We start from the raw sequence: 17,058 nt of genomic DNA, 5'->3' as shown, positions 1-17,058 counted from the left end.
CAGGATTCTACGTAAAGAGGGAAGTGTCCATCAAGAGCATAAAAAAAGGAGGTGAAGGAGGTGAGTATGAAGAAGAAGGTGAAGAAGGTGTTTTCTGTCGTGGATCTAATAAGGGTCGGAAGGAATTGTCCGTTGTAGAATCGTCTATGTAATAGTTCTCATAATTTGCAATAAATAATAAATCCAGACGTTAAACAAAAAAAAGCATGAGTGGGTAACACTTTAAACATCGAAAGAATTCTACTAACACTATAAACCACCATGATAATTTTACTAATACTTTAAACCTTCAAACTACCTTTTTTGTCTGCGCCGCCATAAAAATGACGGAACAATCAATTTCTGTTTGTTAAATATAAATTTATTTAATTTAATTTAAATTTAAATTTATTTTATTATTTATTATAATTAATAAAAATCTAAGAAAAAAAACTTCATCTTCTTCGTTTACTCACCGTCCGACCAAAATAAATAATAAAATTAATTAAAATTTAAATTAAATTAAATAAATTTATATTAAACAAACATAAATTAATTGTTCCATCATTTTTATGGCGATGCAAACAGAAAACCTAGTTTGAAGGTTTAAAGTGTTAGTTAAATTATATTAGTGGTTTATAGTGTTAGTGAAATTCTTTTAAGGTTTAAAGTGATACTCAGTAACACTTTGAAGGTTAAAAATGTGATTTTCCCGTTTCTTTTATGTAGGAATAATATCTTTGTCATTTGGTATGACTTGGACTTTGGAGTTAGGTATTTTTGGCGGAGCTTCCTTCTAAGAAGTTGGATTGAGATGAAGAAGACTCAATGAATTTTCTTAAAGTAATTTGTAGAGGGTTGTAATGAAGTTCAATCGGATTTGCAGCGGAGAAAATTGTACAAGGATCGCATGGTGGTGTTCTGTACAAGCCAACATGCGATCCATGGAGCTGTATCCGATTGAAGAAGGATCGATATTGAGCTGTGTCTGATCGTAGATTTATCGACTATCAGCACTGATTTATGTTATCTATCATTCTGACGTGTAAACATGTGGCACTTTTTCTTCTTATACTTATCTTTAAAGTGGGTGGGATAAACTGTTTTAATTTTCACTAAAATTGTAAAGATTGGAGAATTTGGCTTCTTAACATCACTTGTAGCCATGTTTTTGGGCTTTTCTCTTCATATTAATAAAAATGGTCAAAAAGAAATAATAGTAATATTAGCCATTTATGATTTAACATCCACACTTTTTAATGAATAGATTTTATGAATGAATCTAATAGAATTTTTTTTCTGTCTTTTAATTTTTATTATTAAATAGATAAATTAAAACAAAGGCTACTCTCTAAAATGTACTTCAAAAAAAATGAAAATACTAGTATAGATTAATATAGGGATGTTAATGAAAAAAACCCTCAAGTATCGGCATATCTACAGTATTTACAAACCCTTAGCTATATTAATAATGAAAAAGCCTTAACTAAGAGATTTAAATGAAAAAAGCCTAAACTATTAAATGGTCTATTTAAAACCCTTCAACTAAATTATTAACGAAACAAACCCTCAAATATTTACAGGTATATTTTAGACCCCTCAAGTAAAGACCTATTAACAAAACAGCTCCATTTCTATAGTATCGTCAGAATCTTAAACAACTGTCATCAAATAAATATTATTGTATTTTGATTTATTAAAAGATGATGTGTAAATATTTTTAGACATAAGAAAATGTTATGCTTTTTTTTAAATAGCATTAGAAACGTGATGCACTTAGACAATGAATCAATATAATATCGCATCTTACGTTGCGTAAAACAATGAAAATAAAAAAATTCATGTGAAACAAAATATAAGCACGATAATGGATGATGGTTTCTATTTTACACAATCTTGAAAACTTTAAATCGACACTAGCGATTTTAAAAATTTATATTGGTTTTAAAATTTATATTTTACACGTGTTTTAACAAGTAGTAATGCAAAATATCGACTAGACGAGATATATTTAAGCAGAATTATAAATGAATGAATCTTTTCATTAAAATTTCGTACTTAAAGGTTGTTTTCATTAATAATTTAGTTTGGGGTTTTTAAATAAACCGACTATTAGTTGATTTTTTTTTCTTATTAAAATTTTTTAGTTGAGGGGTTTTTTGAATTAATAATTTAGTTGAGGGTTTTAAATTGGATTAACGAAAACTTGAGGTTTTGTTTTTAAATTATTATATCAACAATATTACCAATCGAAATCGAAGTTTGGGCCTTCGGGCCCAACACAGCTTAATTAACTACATGTCTCTCCTTCTATTAACTGTTCGTAGCCTGGGGCTTCACGTATACGAGGAAGAACAACATTGAATCCGACATTTGTTGCTTCATTTCAAGGTAGGGTTTTACTCTATTCTCGCTTCTGGGGTTTTCTCTCTTTCATCCCAAATCCCAAACATCAATTCGCTATTTGCTTTTCACGGATCTTGTTGATTACAATATCGAATTGGAAAAGAATTGTCACTTTAGCTTAGTTACAGTAGCAAATGGTTCTTCACAATCTAGCATATATGAAATTTGGGAAAAAAAAAGTTACGATTTTGTTGTATAAGATTGATTTAATTTCATTGATTCCACGTTTTGATACTATGATTGTTAAAGGGTCACTCTCATTTTCAACTTCTATGTGATTAGATTAGTGTGTGTGTGATCTTCCAAGATTGTAATTTGAATAGCTTGGTTTTGTGTTCTCTAATAGTCTGAGATATGTTATGATTTAAAAGCAGGAAACTTGTCATTTGAAAAAGCTCTCTGATGTTTAGCTTAATCTCTTCACAACCCTATTGGTGAAAGCAATTTGATGTCATGGTTCCAATGGAAACTCAAGAGGCTACATATTCCTTATCAAAAGCGTAGAGTTAAATTCCGTAGTACCCAACTAGATGGTCCTGGAATGGTGTCTTCAGCAAATGTACCTGAGATTTTGACTGAAGATCGGGTTTGTGACACAGTAATGCCCGAAGCTTCTTTCACAGAGTTACTTATGGATGTAGAGGAAGCTTCTTTGATTAGAGAAGAAAGTAATAGAACAAGTTATGAGGCTGGTGCCGTTTTGGACCAAGAGTTTGCGTTGCGTTTTGCAGACCCTGCCTCTATAGTAGATATTCAAGGTTCTACTGGATTAGATCAGGTGCTTGCTGCTTCTTTAAAAGACTGTTTCTCTTAGTTGGTTTCAGATCTTTTATTGTGCTTATGAATTTGATTTATCGTCTACAGGGAGCTCAAGGTACAGGTTCTCCGCCATCTTCATCAGTTCTCGTCCAAAATATAACAACAGCAGCAGATCATTGGACTTCGAGTACAACTTCTTTAGGTTATGATCTGCACATGGATATGGATAGTGATCGCCATGCTTTAATTATTGTTGGTGTTTACTAGAATGTTAAGATTTTTGTGTGTTGTGATCGTTGTGTAGTTAACCATTCAGAGGATGTCCATGAAGGTGGTGTTCAGCCTCCTAACGTCTCACATAGCAGATCAACAGTCAATGCATCAGCGGCTACGTCTCTTTCCAACAATCCTATGGGACAGAGTCCTCGGTTACATGTCCCTTCATTCAGTGACATATGTGACCACGAGCTGGAGAAGCTGAGCAGAGAACAAGGGACCTTAAAGAAAAGCTTTGAAGAGACGGTTAGTCTCTCCTAATTCTCGGTAAATTTATCTTTATTCAGTTTTTCTCCTCTCTGCTCATTGTCTCCTTGTCTGTAAGCAGACATCAGAGTTGAAGGCTGAACTCGAGAGGAAGATGGCTGAAGCACGCAGTGAGTATGATAAGAAATACCAAGAGGTAGATGCTGCATATAACGCTCAAGCTAAGAAGAATGAAGCCTTAAGGAGTTTGGTTGCCATGAACAGTCTCTTGGCGAATGCTTACAAGTCTACTTGTCCAGTGAAGAGTGCAGCCACTGATACTTCAACCGTAAGAGGTAAAGGTGAAGAGGAAATTGGATAAAGCAAATGAGCTAAATAACGACACTAATTCTCTTTCTTTTTTAGCAGCTAGGAGCTCTCAACATTCAACGCACACGCATGTGAATTCAACTGCTCCTCCTCGACCCTTAGTCACAGCAGCGGAAGCTACACCTCCAAATCTTTCAACTTCCAGGAGCTTTCAACATTCAACAACGCAGCAGCAGCAAGCAGTACAAACTAACACGCATATGAATTCAACTGCTCCTCCTCGACCCTCAGTCACAGCAGCGGCAGCTACACCTCCAAATCTTTCAGCTCCTCTCCCACGCTGCAACACTCCTCACCCGAGACCAATATCTCACCAAGCAGCAGTAGAATCAAACACACAGATGCATTCAACTGCCCTTCCTCGACCCTCAGTCACAGTAGAAGCTCGTCCTTTACATCAACCACACAGCAACACGCCTCAGCCTAGACCAATACCTCAGCAAGCATTAGTACAAGCCAACACGGATATGAATTCAACCGCCCTTCCTCGACCCTCAGTCACAGCAGAAGCTCGTCCTTTACATCAACCACACAGCAACCCGCCTCAGCCAAGACCAATACCTCAGCAAGCCTTAGTACAATCCAACACGGATATCAATTCAACCGCCCTTCCTCGACCCTCAGTCACAGCAGAAGCTCGTCCTTTACATCAACCACACAGCAAGACGCCTCAGCTATCTCAACTACCAGCAATTCAATCAAAGACAGACAACAATTCAACCCCCCTTCCTCAACCCTCAGTCACATCAGAAGCCATAACTCTGCATTCACCGCCCTGCAACACACCTCAGCCAAGACCGCCACCTTTAATCTCCAACCATACTCCAACATCTTCTTATCCAGTAGCTTCTGCTCCACCAGTACATGGTATAGTGCGACGGACCATGGCACCTCATTTACGATCATCTCGAGCTCCCAACTCTGCTGCTGCACCATCAACATATGCAAGATTGGTTCAAGAACAACAACAACAACAAAAGAACTCAAACAGTAGCTTGGTCTATCTCTCAGATGACGACTAGTAACAAATCTTTGGGAGTATATAATATCGTATATAGTTTCTCTTAAGGAAATATTTAGGTATTGTGACCTTTAAAACTTTTTTACATTTCCACGTTTTATGTGTTTTGCGTAATGGAATACTAATTTTTTGGAGAATGTTAAGTTGTTAATTGTTAAACTAAAAAAATTCTTCACAAATTTTGCAGTTGAATCAAAAATTTGTTTCAGTAATCTTTTTTTTTTTCTGTTATAACATATAATTCTGTTATTGTACTCTATAGTAGAAAATTCGTAAGACTAGGAATTTTCAAAATACTTTCTTTTCTTTTACTTCGAATTTTGAAATATTTTTCATTCGTGGACTTGAGCAGCGAATCTCTGATATCAATTTAACGCCACGTGGCACGTGACATATCCCGATCTCTAATAAATGAGCTCTTTTTAAAAATCGCCCTCTCGATATATCAGTTCAGTGATCTGACTCAAACTCGACCGTAAACGCAAACGCAAACGTAGTCGCGTGGACTCTCTTTTTTTTTTTTTCGCGTTTAGCTTTCTTAATTCTCATTTTGATTTGTGCGTGGAAAGGGATTTGTATTTTCTCCTTCACGCTCTTCAAGGAAAACGTTTTATCTTGCTGGAAAGTGGAAACTCAACTACAAACGCAATTTTGCTCCATTTCGCGTTTGCGTTTTAGCTCCAATACTGGTTTCTGACTTTTATTAATCTTCGTCTATGTTCTTCTATAAGCTGTAGAAAGCATAAAATCCTCTAAACCGACATTGTTGCTTCTTCATTTTAAGGTTAGTTTCCCATTTATACGATTCTGCATTTTAAATAAGCGTTTTCAAATCATTCTTTCTACATGGATCAAGAAATGGGTTTAGGTTTTTTCCCCAAAGAACTTCACTTTTTTACTTGGAGCATCGTTGAATTTGTGGGACATGATTCTTTCATCATAAAGTTGGCTTTTTTTCAGTCAATGGCGAAGGAAACGGGTCCCAAAATCGAAAACCGGTTTACTTGACAACCGACACCGGAAATTGTGAGTCCCACAATCAAAAACCGGTTTTCAAACCGGTTCCCGACAACCGACACTGGAAATTGAGGGTCCTAACAAATTTCAACAGTTTGCTTCGACCAACGTTTTGCTTTTCCTTAAAAGCAAAGTCCTTTTTGGCTCTATCTAATTTGGTTTGTCTAATTCCGGATCAAGAATCTATATCTTCTTTACTACAATTCAATTCATAAAAGAGTCATTTGAGCTTACAGTATCAGCATATGGTTCTTGTTTAGATTCACAAAATCTAATATTTATGAACTTTGATTATAATATAAAGATTTTGCCATTAGTAAACAGTTTAAAGCTAAGAACTTTTATTGATAAATTTCAATGATTCTGCCTTTTGATTACTATAATGGTTGAAAGGTCACTCTCAGATTTGCAATTCCGTTTCTTTCTATAGGTGGTTGGTCTTTTTTCATTCCATTTATTATTCTATTCCCTATTTTTTGACTCAATCATTTCTTTAATCACATTATTTTAGTAGTCAATACAATATCCTTCAAGATGCTCCATTTACTTTCTTCTTTTTTATATATCCTTTTGTCTGCAACTTCACTTATGAATCTTACTCCAACTTCACCACTTTGCAGGGTAATGTAATCTATGTTAGCTCTCTTGTTTGGTTCCTTTAGTGTTTTGGTTGTTGTGTTGTGTTGTTTGTCTTTTTCTAAAAACATAGCCAACTAACTTTAGAGGGAACTAAAGATTTTGCAGAATCAGATGAGTGGCAATGGATCTTTAAATGATTGATGTGACCGTATATCTATCACTATAAGTTTTTTCTTGTTTTCTCTTCTAACTCTGGGACCTTTAAAGAATTGGAGTCTCTTGATTGTTGTCTGACCAAATCATAGGAATGTTTTTGGTTCACAGTGGGTGTAACAGAGTTAGAATCTTTTTGATGTCTGTTCACCAACTCATTCATTCACATTACACTGTAGATTTACCTATACTTTCTATAAAATTCTACTCTACTTGTAATCTGGTTCTAATCTAACATATTTTGTTTCAGGTTTTAGATTGTTGCACACTTGGAGGTTGAGATTAGTTTGAGTAGAAAAATAATAAATTCTACATGAAGGTCTTTTTCTAATTTCTGTGTTTATGAAACTCCACATCCTCGTGTTGTTGTCACTCATATCAAGATTCATCTGGTGTAGTTTCTCCAGCAAACATAAACGAAAATGAGAGTGGAAACCGCACTTGCGATTCTCTTGGTTCTCATATCAATTCAACAATGTTATGGAGGTTAGTATCTTAGTTTATTTAAACTAGCTCTTTCTAAATTTTGTTCATGCTTCTGAATTCAAAGATAACTCAACAAGACAGCAACATATATAAAAATGGTGTGACTTTCATTTAAATAGATGAAGTTTTTTTGTTAGGTGTAAGCAACTATACGTGTACGTGTTTCTCTTCGGGCAATCGAAGTGATATCCTGGAATCTAACTGTTCGACATCATGTAATTGCAGACCAGGTTAGTTTTCTCTTTACCAACTAGGAAATTTTCAAGATTGTTAAGAAAACTAAGTTTGTAACTTTCTTTATGTTAGCAGAAAGAGACCAATGGGTATGTTTGTGTCCTGCAAATGGATTTCCAGTAATAGCCATTGGCGGTTCCAATTCTTCATGCTTCACTTCCTGCAACTGCTCTGCTGGTATTGTACTCTATCCATTGTTCTATGGAAAGATCAGTCGATTATATCATACGTTTGTTTGCTTACTTGTTTCCAGGAGCTTCAAAATCTTCAAAGAGGCAATATTTATCGAGGAAACTCGTTATAGTTATAGTCCTCTTCTGTGGTGTACTCACTTCACTAGCATTCCTTGCCTCTATGATTTGCTACATTTGTAGAAAGAACAAATTTTCTGGAGAAAGCCCTTCAGTTTCTTCAGATAGAGAATCAAGTTGGCATAGCTCTGCCAACTTAATAAACCGTAAAAGCTCGGTTTCACAATCGAAAATTAGCATCAGCTCCTCAGTGTCAGGTGAACTATTTTTCACCCCTTGAAAACTCTTTGATACATTAAACAGATGAGGAAAAATGAACTTGTATTTTTCTTTTCTTCAGGTTGCTTCTTTCAGAATGTTTCTTTGTTTTGTGTGAGCAGACCTGAAACAATCCATGGATCGATTGTTCAGTTCTCATATACAGAATTAGAGCAAGCAACCAATAAATTCTCCAGTAACAGTGTAATAGGACATGGAGGAAGTAGCTGTGTTTACCGTGGACAGCTCAAAGACGGTAAAACCGCTGCGATCAAACGTCTAAATACCCCTAAAGGAAATGACACTGACACTCTATTCTCAACAGAGGTATTAATCTTCTTTCTAATGCTTCTCATTTGAGGATTACGTATTTGATCCTGTGTTTTCTTTATTACTGTTTTCACAGGTAGAGTTATTATCAAGACTCCATCATTACCATGTGGTTCCGTTAATTGGATATTGTTCGGAGTTTCATGGCAAACATGCAGAGAGGCTTCTGGTTTTTGAGTACATGTCTTATGGAAGTCTGAGAGATTGCTTAGATGGAGAGTTGGGGGAGAAAATGACATGGAACATTCGAATATCTGTCGCTCTTGGAGCTGCAAGAGGTCTTGAGTATCTTCATGAAGCTGCTGCTCCAAGAATCTTACACCGAGATGTAAAATCCACTAATATTCTCCTTGATGAGAATTGGCATGCAAAAGTAAGTAACACTAACATTTTCAGTGTTATAATGAGTCTAAATTTGAACTTTAATGCGTATAAAATTGTTGCAGATAACCGATCTTGGGATGGCTAAGTGTTTGAGTAGCGACGGTTTACAAAGCGGTTCAAGCTCTCCCACCAAAGGACTACAAGGAACATTTGGCTACTTTGCACCTGAATACGCAATTGCAGGATGTGCTTCACAGATGTCAGACGTTTTCAGCTTCGGTGTTGTTCTACTCGAGCTTATAACCGGAAGAAAACCGATACAAAAACCAAGCAACAACAAAGGCGAAGAAAGCCTCGTTATTTGGGTAAAAACACTAGTTAATGAATCTCTCTAATTGGTTGCAGCTTTAACCATTCTTAAACTTATTTGTTGTGTGTTGTGTTAGGCTGTGCCGCGTTTACAAGATAGTAAGCGGGTGATCGACGAACTGCCTGATCCGCGGCTAAACGGGAAGTTTGCTGAAGAAGAGATGCAGATAATGGCGTATCTTGCTAAAGAGTGTTTGCTTTTAGAACCAGAAGCTAGACCAACAATGAGAGAAGTTGTTCAGATTCTTTCAACCATCACACCAGACGCATCATCCAGACGTAGAAATTTCCCCATTAATTATCTTTTCCAGGTATGTTTTACGTGAAAACAACGCATATATATATTAGCGTTTGAAACAACCGAAACCTTAATATCGGTGCACTATTTTTCGCAGAGCAACGAGAAGAAGAAAGAAAGCAAAGTGGGATGGTCAAGAGGTGGGAGCAAGAGTGGACATGAGGATGAAACAGTGGACTTGACTGAGCCACGGTTCGAGTCCTTCTGCTTGCCGAATGTGAAGCCGGTCTTGCTTGAACCATCTGCACATATTTAAAAAGTAGATAGAAAAGCACAGAACAAAAACAGCCATCTCTCACTGTGTAGATAAAAGCTCACTAAGAAGAAAGGTAGTGAAGTGTTGAGACTTGAGAGTTTTCTATAAGTGAGAGTGTCAAGATTTGTTCTGAACTAGAGAACTTTTAATTTATAATCTTAATAAAATATTTTTAACAAAATTTATATAATAGTTAAATTTGTTAGTTTTTCTCTTTGGATGAGAAAATGTTTAAGTTAGAAGGACTGATTGTTGGAAGATCAACACCTATGTACATAGAATGAAAATGTAGAAATAAATGATACAATACAAAGATAATATAATCTCTTTGTATGAGAGCTTCAAGTTCTATTCAACATAGTCTTATATGATTTGCTCATATGGTGCTATAAACTTTCTTGTATAGGTTTGATTAGTATTCAAAGGAAAGAAGTTTTCCTATGCTATGAGAATATTGCATGTGAATAATCTTCCAACCACATATACTGATTGTGTTCCAATATAAATTTAAAAGAACTATCTTGAATCGTTTGCAAAGATTTTAAAGATAGTCTAAAGTTAACCAAAATCTTTGATCGAAGAGAATCGTACGTCATTCCATATGGTGAGTTTATACGTTGTGAGTTTGTGACTGATTTTACAAATGTCTAATTAATTGAGTAGTAGTAACATTAGCATTTGTTGGATAATGGAAGAAAGAGAAGGTGGGGGATGATGGGATCAATCAAGAAAAGCCCATATGGTGTGTTCCACAGACTGGACGAACCAAACCCATTTATTCCAAATGTAACCGTCCATTAATTGCCAACCCAAGCTTTGTCTCTTAATTTATTCTTTACCCTATAAAAATGAACCAAATAAAGATATAAGGAAATATATCAAAAATGTATACTCTTACTGCATTGTTGCCAAAGCAATTACAATATATAGGGGGTGTCTCTTTAGTCAAGTCGTTAAAGTCCATTTGACTCCACCTTCTCTACCAGAATTCGACTCCATTAAGTCGTGTTACCCCGCGTAGTATGATTTGGTTATAGATCGGGATTTGTCGATCCAAAGATATAAAACTATATTACTTTTAGTTAAACTGAAAAAACGTCGTCCGTCCGACCAAAAATAAAAAAAAACGTTGTCCAGGGCTAAAATTTTTTTAGCAAAGTGAACAATGTATTATACGATTACTAATTCTTTGTCGATATATAAAACTTATAAACTTGTGAGTTTTATTTGCAATTCATTATGAATGTATAAATATGTGAGTTTTGCAGTAGAAAATAATTAAAATGCAAAACTAGATGGAGTTTTTTTTATGTATTACCAAGTGGTGGAAGGTGTATCCAACTTGTTTTTAGTTTTTAAAATCTGTCCTTTTGCTACTTCGAGACTACATTAACCTATTCATATTATACTAATTTTAACAGCTTCAATCTCAATATAATATATTAATATGTAATATATATTTCAAACATAAAGAAATGCAAATAGCCTTCGTATTTTGAGGGGTGTTTGATAATTTTCTAATATATTCTTATGACACGTTAATAATCTAACGAAAGATACATTGGTGCAATTAAAGCAATCTAATCCAATGAGGAAATGCGTCGAGATTTGTGACCAAATTGTCTAAATTGTAGAGGTTATTACACACTACATGTCTGTAATTTGAGATAAACATATGCGACGAAGCAAGTATAACACTTCCACGAGTAAAAAACTCATTGGTTTGTCAGCTTCAACATATGTATATTAATCAAAACATCATCAAATGCATGTATGTATCAAGGGCTTAGGGATTGATTCAATTCACCAACACGTACAAAGGGACATCTAAAACATGAGAGAAACTGGAACCTAACTTTAGCGTGGACTAAAATGCTCTATAACAAGATGTATCTAGAAAGAAAACAAACAAATTGCAAAACTAATTAGTACTTAGTAAAAATGGAAACAAATATAAAGAGAAACTTGAAAGTCAAGCAGTGTGGTCCGTGCAAGAACTGGTACAAACACATGGTTGGATTTTAAAACTAGTCAACTCCTCGGATCTTACAAAACCCACCATCTTATTAATTGTTTTAACTCTACATGTTTACTACTATTACTTACTATACATGTAGTAGTGACACTCAAACTCAATATCGAGTGTAAATAAATAAGTCTTTCTTTTAATATCTATAATGTAACAAATCAATCACATAAGTCAACACAGACATATTATCTTGTGACTTCACTATTCACAATTTTATAGTCTAAAACACACCTCATGACGTTATTTTTTTTGCTAGTATTACATTAGTTTCCAGCTTAAACATTCAGATTTTTTCGAGATTTGGTTGTAACTTGTTTTTTTATTGATTAATAAATTAACACTTCAACAAGAAAAAACATAAATATTAAAGCTAAAGAAATACGTTTTTCTTTTCTAGTGATTGGCTTTTTTAACCTTCAATCATTCTCTTTTTCTTTTGCTATAGGCTTTTAATCTTGGCTTCATCTTAATGCAAGTTTCTCAACATGAGGTGGCTATTTCATTACATTAGTCAACAAACAATTTATGGAGAAACTATAAAGCAAGATATCTTTCTATTCAAATTTTTTTTGTAATCCAAAAAGAAACCAATGTAACGCCCTGACCGCCATCTCTCTTAATGAGTTCTACGTCATTTGTCGGACCCGTGGGCCCACCATCTTCCGACGGTCGGTCCGCTACGTCCGGAGGCTTTGAAGACTTGTTTACCGACCTTACAAATCACCACATGATCTTTCCCTGTGTTTTGTCCTCACTCACACAGTTCCGACAATCACTTCCCGGAAGATCACCCATTCTGAAACTACTCCAGCCCAAACACGCTTAACTGTGGAGTTCTCTCAGGACAGTTGACCGAAAAGATAAGTGCACTTTGGTGACATAGGTGGCCAAACTAATTCTTTTAAACCTCTCTGCATGCACCACCATATCTCTGAAACCAAGGTGTTACAACCAACTTGTTTTTGTCATTATAATTTAGCTTTGTACTTTATATAAACTACATATGTGTAAACAAATATATAAGTACCACAGTAGCTACGTTTAAAAGTGTATAAATCATGTGATCCGTACAAGAAAAGTTCCACTTTGTCCACACACACCACTGCACTAGAAACTTTTTTATTTCTATATCTCTTTGACTCTTTCTCAAACACAAAAGCTAATTTTCAATCTGCAGAAAGCATATATGAACAGAACAGTTCACGTTACTTTCTTTTGTTCTTTTTCTCTCTCACCACATTGTCTCATTTCTGGTCCTACTTCTTATTCTTACAGCTTCTTTTGTTTGTGTTCTTGTGTCGGTGCCTTAATATTCAACTTCACTTTTTTATGTTTTCACATCGAACATTTCTCCTAAAAGTAGTCTCTGTATCTGTTGGAGGGTTTTACGGCTTCTTTTGCTTGTAGTCTAAGCGACTGAAACTTTTTCCGTAAACCAGATTCATCTCATCTAATTTCTCTTATACATAAAATTTCAAGCTTCTCTCTTATTGCTAATCATTTCTTGATATTATTATTATTATTCGAATTTGATCTTTTTTTCGTATAGTTGTCTACAAACACACGTGTCTGATCCAAATATAGGTTTAGTTTTCTTCCTTTTTTTCCTGGGAATTTAATGTTCCCAAGTTGTCTTAATTGGTCACTTCATTGATAAAGTCACGGTTCAAAATATCAATTCTCGTGAAGCAAGAGGATTTGATAAAGAAGAAGCCATGGGTTATGGTAACTCAAGATCTGTGAGGTTAGGACTTGTTGTCCTCTGTTTTAATCTTTCTCTCTTCTTTTATCAAACCATAAATAAATTTTTTTATGTTATAGATTTCAAGAAGATCAAGAAGTTGTTCATGGAGGAGAATCTGGAGTTAAGCTTAAGTTCAAAATCAATGGAACTCAAATAAAGAATATGAAGATGATGAGTAAAGGAAAGTTCTTGAAAGATAAAGTACTCTCAAGAGTGTTTTCTGAGGATCTTGAGAGAGTAAAAACCAAAATACTCGATCCTCGTGGACAAACGATAAGAAAATGGAACAAGATTTTTCTCATAGCATGTTTGGTTTCTTTATTTGTCGACCCTTTGTTTTTTTTCTTACCGGTCATGAGAAATGAAGCGTGTATCACTATTGGAGTCAGACTTGAAGTGGTTCTTACACTTATAAGATCTTTAGCTGATGCTTTTTACATCGCTCAGATTCTTATACGTTTTAGAACAGCTTATATCGCACCTCCTTCTCGTGTATTCGGTAGAGGTGAGCTTGTGATTGATTCAAGAAAGATTGCTTGGAGATATCTTCATAAAAGCTTTTGGATTCATTTGGTTGCTGCTTTACCATTACCTCAGGTATAAATGATCCATATCCTCCAGCTTCAACGATTCTTCAACTCTTTAAGAATCTTGGTTTGTTACATTTTTCAGGTTTTGATTTGGATCATAATCCCAAATCTAAGAGGCTCACCAATGACAAACACCAAGAATGTTCTTAGATTCATCATCATTTTCCAGTATGTTCCAAGGATGTTCTTAATATTCCCGCTATCTCGCCAGATCATTAAAGCCACCGGTGTTGTAACAGAGACCGCATGGGCAGGAGCCGCCTACAACCTTATGTTATATATGCTAGCAAGCCATGTAAGTGACTCAACTCTTAACTATAGGGTCTACTGTATATAGCCTAGGACTAAATGTAGCAGATTAGAGCTGTTGTGAGTTGGTCAGAGCAGTTTATTCTGTTTATTGCAAAGAACTGAAAATGGAGATAATTGTTTTCAGGTTTTAGGAGCTTGTTGGTATTTGCTTGCGGTAGAGAGGCAAGAGGCTTGTTGGAGACATGCTTGCAACATCGAGAAAGTGGTTTGTCAATACCGATTCTTTGAGTGTAGAAGACTGGAAGATCCGCAAAGGAACTCTTGGTTTGAATGGAGCAATATAACAACAATATGCAAACCAGGAAGCAAGTTTTACGAGTTTGGTATATTCGGAGATGCAGTAACATCAACTGTTACTTCATCAAAGTTTATAAACAAGTACTTTTACTGTCTCTGGTGGGGCTTGAAGAACCTCAGGTGAATTTAAACAGTTTTTGCACATTTTGACTCCATTTGGTTATCCATAAGACCATGATTATCAATAGGCTCTTAGAAGAATCTTAGGTAAATCTTAAGTATTAAAAAATATTTAATTAAATGGCAAATGGTTATTATTGGTAAGAAAGGTAAGAAAGGTTTCTTACCTAAGAGCCAAAAAGATATAAATCTTAAGTATTAACTAAAACTTTTACAATTTTAATACTAAAAAATTACTAAGAACCAAAGTTAACAACCTCCCAATAAATCTTAACATGTATTTATTCTTTAGCTCTTTGGGACAAAACCTCGCTACGAGCACTTACGCTGGCGAAATCCTTTTCGCCATCATCATTGCGACTCTCGGGCTTGTTTTGTTTGCATTGCTTATTGGGAATATGCAGACATATTTACAGTCAACAACAATGAGACTGGAAGAGTGGAGGATAAGAAGGACAGATACAGAACAATGGATGCATCATAGACAGCTTCCACCAGAGCTAAGGCAAGCCGTAAGAAAATATGATCAATACAAGTGGCTAGCGACACGAGGAGTCGATGAAGAAGCTTTATTGATAAGTCTTCCTCTTGATCTCCGAAGAGATATCAAACGCCATCTCTGTTTCGATCTTGTTCGCCGTGTAAGCCTCCCTTTTGCATTTTTATCAATTCTTGATCATTAATTAATTTCTCAAATCTTGCTCTGAGAGTTCTTTAAAACAGGTACCATTGTTCGATCAAATGGACGAAAGAATGCTTGACGCGATCTGCGAGAGACTAAAACCAGCATTATGCACGGAAGGAACGTTTCTTGTAAGAGAAGGCGACCCAGTTAACGAAATGCTCTTCATCATTAGAGGCCATTTAGATTCCTACACAACCAATGGAGGCAGAACCGGATTCTTCAACTCTTGTCTCATAGGACCAGGCGATTTCTGCGGCGAAGAGTTACTTACATGGGCACTAGATCCTCGTCCTGTTGTGATCTTACCGTCTTCCACACGCACCGTTAAAGCCATTTGCGAAGTTGAAGCCTTTGCATTGAAAGCTGAAGATTTACAATTTGTGGCTTCACAGTTTAGAAGACTACACACTAAGCAATTGAGACATAAGTTTCGGTTTTATTCTCATCAATGGAGGACTTGGGCGGCTTGTTTTGTACAAGCTGCTTGGAGACGGCACAGGAAGAGGAAGTACAAGACTGAGCTGAGGGAAAAAGAAGAGTTTCACTATAGGTTCGAGGCTGCGACGGCTAGGCTAGCCGTGAACGGCGGGAAGTATACGCGTAGTGGTTCGGATTCTGGTATGATGTCTTCGATTCAAAAACCAGTAGAACCAGATTTTTCTAGTGAATGAAATTGAGTGTTTTAGTACCTTTTTTACTTATACTCCCCTATATATTATAGGATAAAACATATAAACCGTTGAAAACAAAATAATGACATGTAAGTATGATAGGGTTTTTTAAGGAATTTTACCATGGTCGACCCTCAAAATCTCATTTTGACCATCTATGATCATAAACTAAGTACCCTAAAAATGTCACAAATCTGACTCCAAAAATCATAACGAAACCTACTAACTCTGTAAGTCCCATAACGACCCCGAATGTTCATAAAGGCCTCAAAAAGCTCATAAATTTGTGCATCTTATTTTTTTTTGGGAAATTGTTAAAAATACCCCTTTTCAAAAATGCCCCTTTTATATATCTATTTTCAAAAATGCCCATTTTTAAATCTGAAATTTTTATAAAGTTTTATTAGGTTTATAAGGTACTTATGAATTGTAACTACTACTTGAAGACTCGATCCAAGTATTTATAAGATTTTATAAGGTGTTTACAGGTTTTACAAGTTATTTTAAAGGATTTTTAAGGTTTTTCAAAGGTTTTACAAGATATTTTAAAGGTTTTTAAAGGTATTTAAAATGCATTTATAATGTATTTATAAAGTATTTATAAGATTTTAGATACATAGAAATGTAATTTGTGTTTGTTTTAATAATATTACATACATATTTGGGTAAGTCTTATATTTTTAAGAGCATTTTTTATAAGGTTTTTAAAAAGGGGTATTTTTGAAAAGTGGCATTGAAAAAGTGGTATTTTTGCAAAAGCCCCTTTTTTTATTATTTTTTTTTTGTTGAAATGTTAAATCTATATATATAATGAGAGAGTTTTCTCTCCATCTAGCCTATCCACCTAAGTAACACTATTTATTGTACATTAAAATAAATTTTAAACATTCATTTAGTGCATATTTATGTTACTTATAATTAATATAAAAAATAAAATAAATAGAAACCAAATTATGTAAAAAAAATGAGATGTTAATA

At 35.0% G+C, this 17,058-nt stretch overlaps 3 protein-coding genes across 10 annotated transcripts; all 3 read left to right on the top strand.

Annotated features, from left to right (window-relative positions):
- The first annotated feature begins 2,262 nt into the window (after positions 1 to 2,262).
- Positions 2,263 to 5,163, top strand: LOC110229112 (helicase protein MOM1). 4 transcript variants are annotated; one of them, XM_021028133.1, is made up of 6 exons: positions 2,263 to 2,370; positions 2,760 to 3,163; positions 3,250 to 3,346; positions 3,449 to 3,666; positions 3,749 to 3,962; positions 4,036 to 5,163. In XM_021028133.1, exons 2-6 carry the CDS (start codon positions 2,834 to 2,836, stop codon positions 5,016 to 5,018), a joined length of 1,842 nt encoding a protein of 613 aa, XP_020883792.1. In that variant the 5' UTR covers positions 2,263 to 2,370; positions 2,760 to 2,833; the 3' UTR covers positions 5,019 to 5,163. The 4 variants fall into 4 exon arrangements, with proteins under 4 accessions (XP_020883792.1, XP_020883789.1, XP_020883790.1 ...); XM_021028130.1 differs by having other exon boundaries at positions 4,033 to 5,163; XM_021028131.1 differs by having other exon boundaries at positions 2,278 to 2,370; positions 2,757 to 3,163; positions 4,033 to 5,163.
- Positions 5,164 to 5,481: 318 nt separating this feature from the next.
- On the top strand, positions 5,482 to 9,817 carry LOC9317007 (receptor-like serine/threonine-protein kinase NCRK). Of its 5 annotated transcripts, none has more exons than XM_021028137.1 (11): positions 5,482 to 5,801; positions 7,077 to 7,145; positions 7,234 to 7,312; positions 7,450 to 7,542; positions 7,619 to 7,723; positions 7,800 to 8,054; positions 8,138 to 8,382; positions 8,462 to 8,758; positions 8,832 to 9,074; positions 9,156 to 9,389; positions 9,474 to 9,817. In XM_021028137.1, exons 3-11 carry the CDS (start codon positions 7,249 to 7,251, stop codon positions 9,630 to 9,632), a joined length of 1,695 nt encoding a protein of 564 aa, XP_020883796.1. In that variant the 5' UTR covers positions 5,482 to 5,801; positions 7,077 to 7,145; positions 7,234 to 7,248; the 3' UTR covers positions 9,633 to 9,817. The 5 variants fall into 5 exon arrangements, with proteins under 5 accessions (XP_020883796.1, XP_020883797.1, XP_020883793.1 ...); XM_021028138.1 differs by having other exon boundaries at positions 7,225 to 7,312; positions 7,622 to 7,723; XM_021028134.1 differs by having other exon boundaries at positions 7,225 to 7,312.
- A 2,943-nt stretch (positions 9,818 to 12,760) lies between these two features.
- LOC9315175 (putative cyclic nucleotide-gated ion channel 15) lies at positions 12,761 to 16,225 on the top strand. Its single transcript, XM_002880893.2, has 6 exons — positions 12,761 to 13,405; positions 13,483 to 14,002; positions 14,078 to 14,290; positions 14,432 to 14,724; positions 15,017 to 15,365; positions 15,448 to 16,225. The coding sequence occupies exons 1-6, from the start codon at positions 13,377 to 13,379 to the stop codon at positions 16,078 to 16,080; spliced, it is 2,037 nt and encodes a 678-aa protein (XP_002880939.1). The 5' UTR covers positions 12,761 to 13,376; the 3' UTR covers positions 16,081 to 16,225.
- Positions 16,226 to 17,058: the final 833 nt, after the last annotated feature.

The sequence above is a fragment of the Arabidopsis lyrata genome (assembly GCF_000004255.2).
Source record: "Arabidopsis lyrata subsp. lyrata unplaced genomic scaffold ARALYscaffold_4, whole genome shotgun sequence".
NCBI classification, from domain to species: domain Eukaryota; kingdom Viridiplantae; phylum Streptophyta; class Magnoliopsida; order Brassicales; family Brassicaceae; genus Arabidopsis; species Arabidopsis lyrata.
The sequence above is the reverse complement of the archived record's forward strand: the minus strand, read 5'-3'. Positions and strand labels throughout refer to the sequence as shown.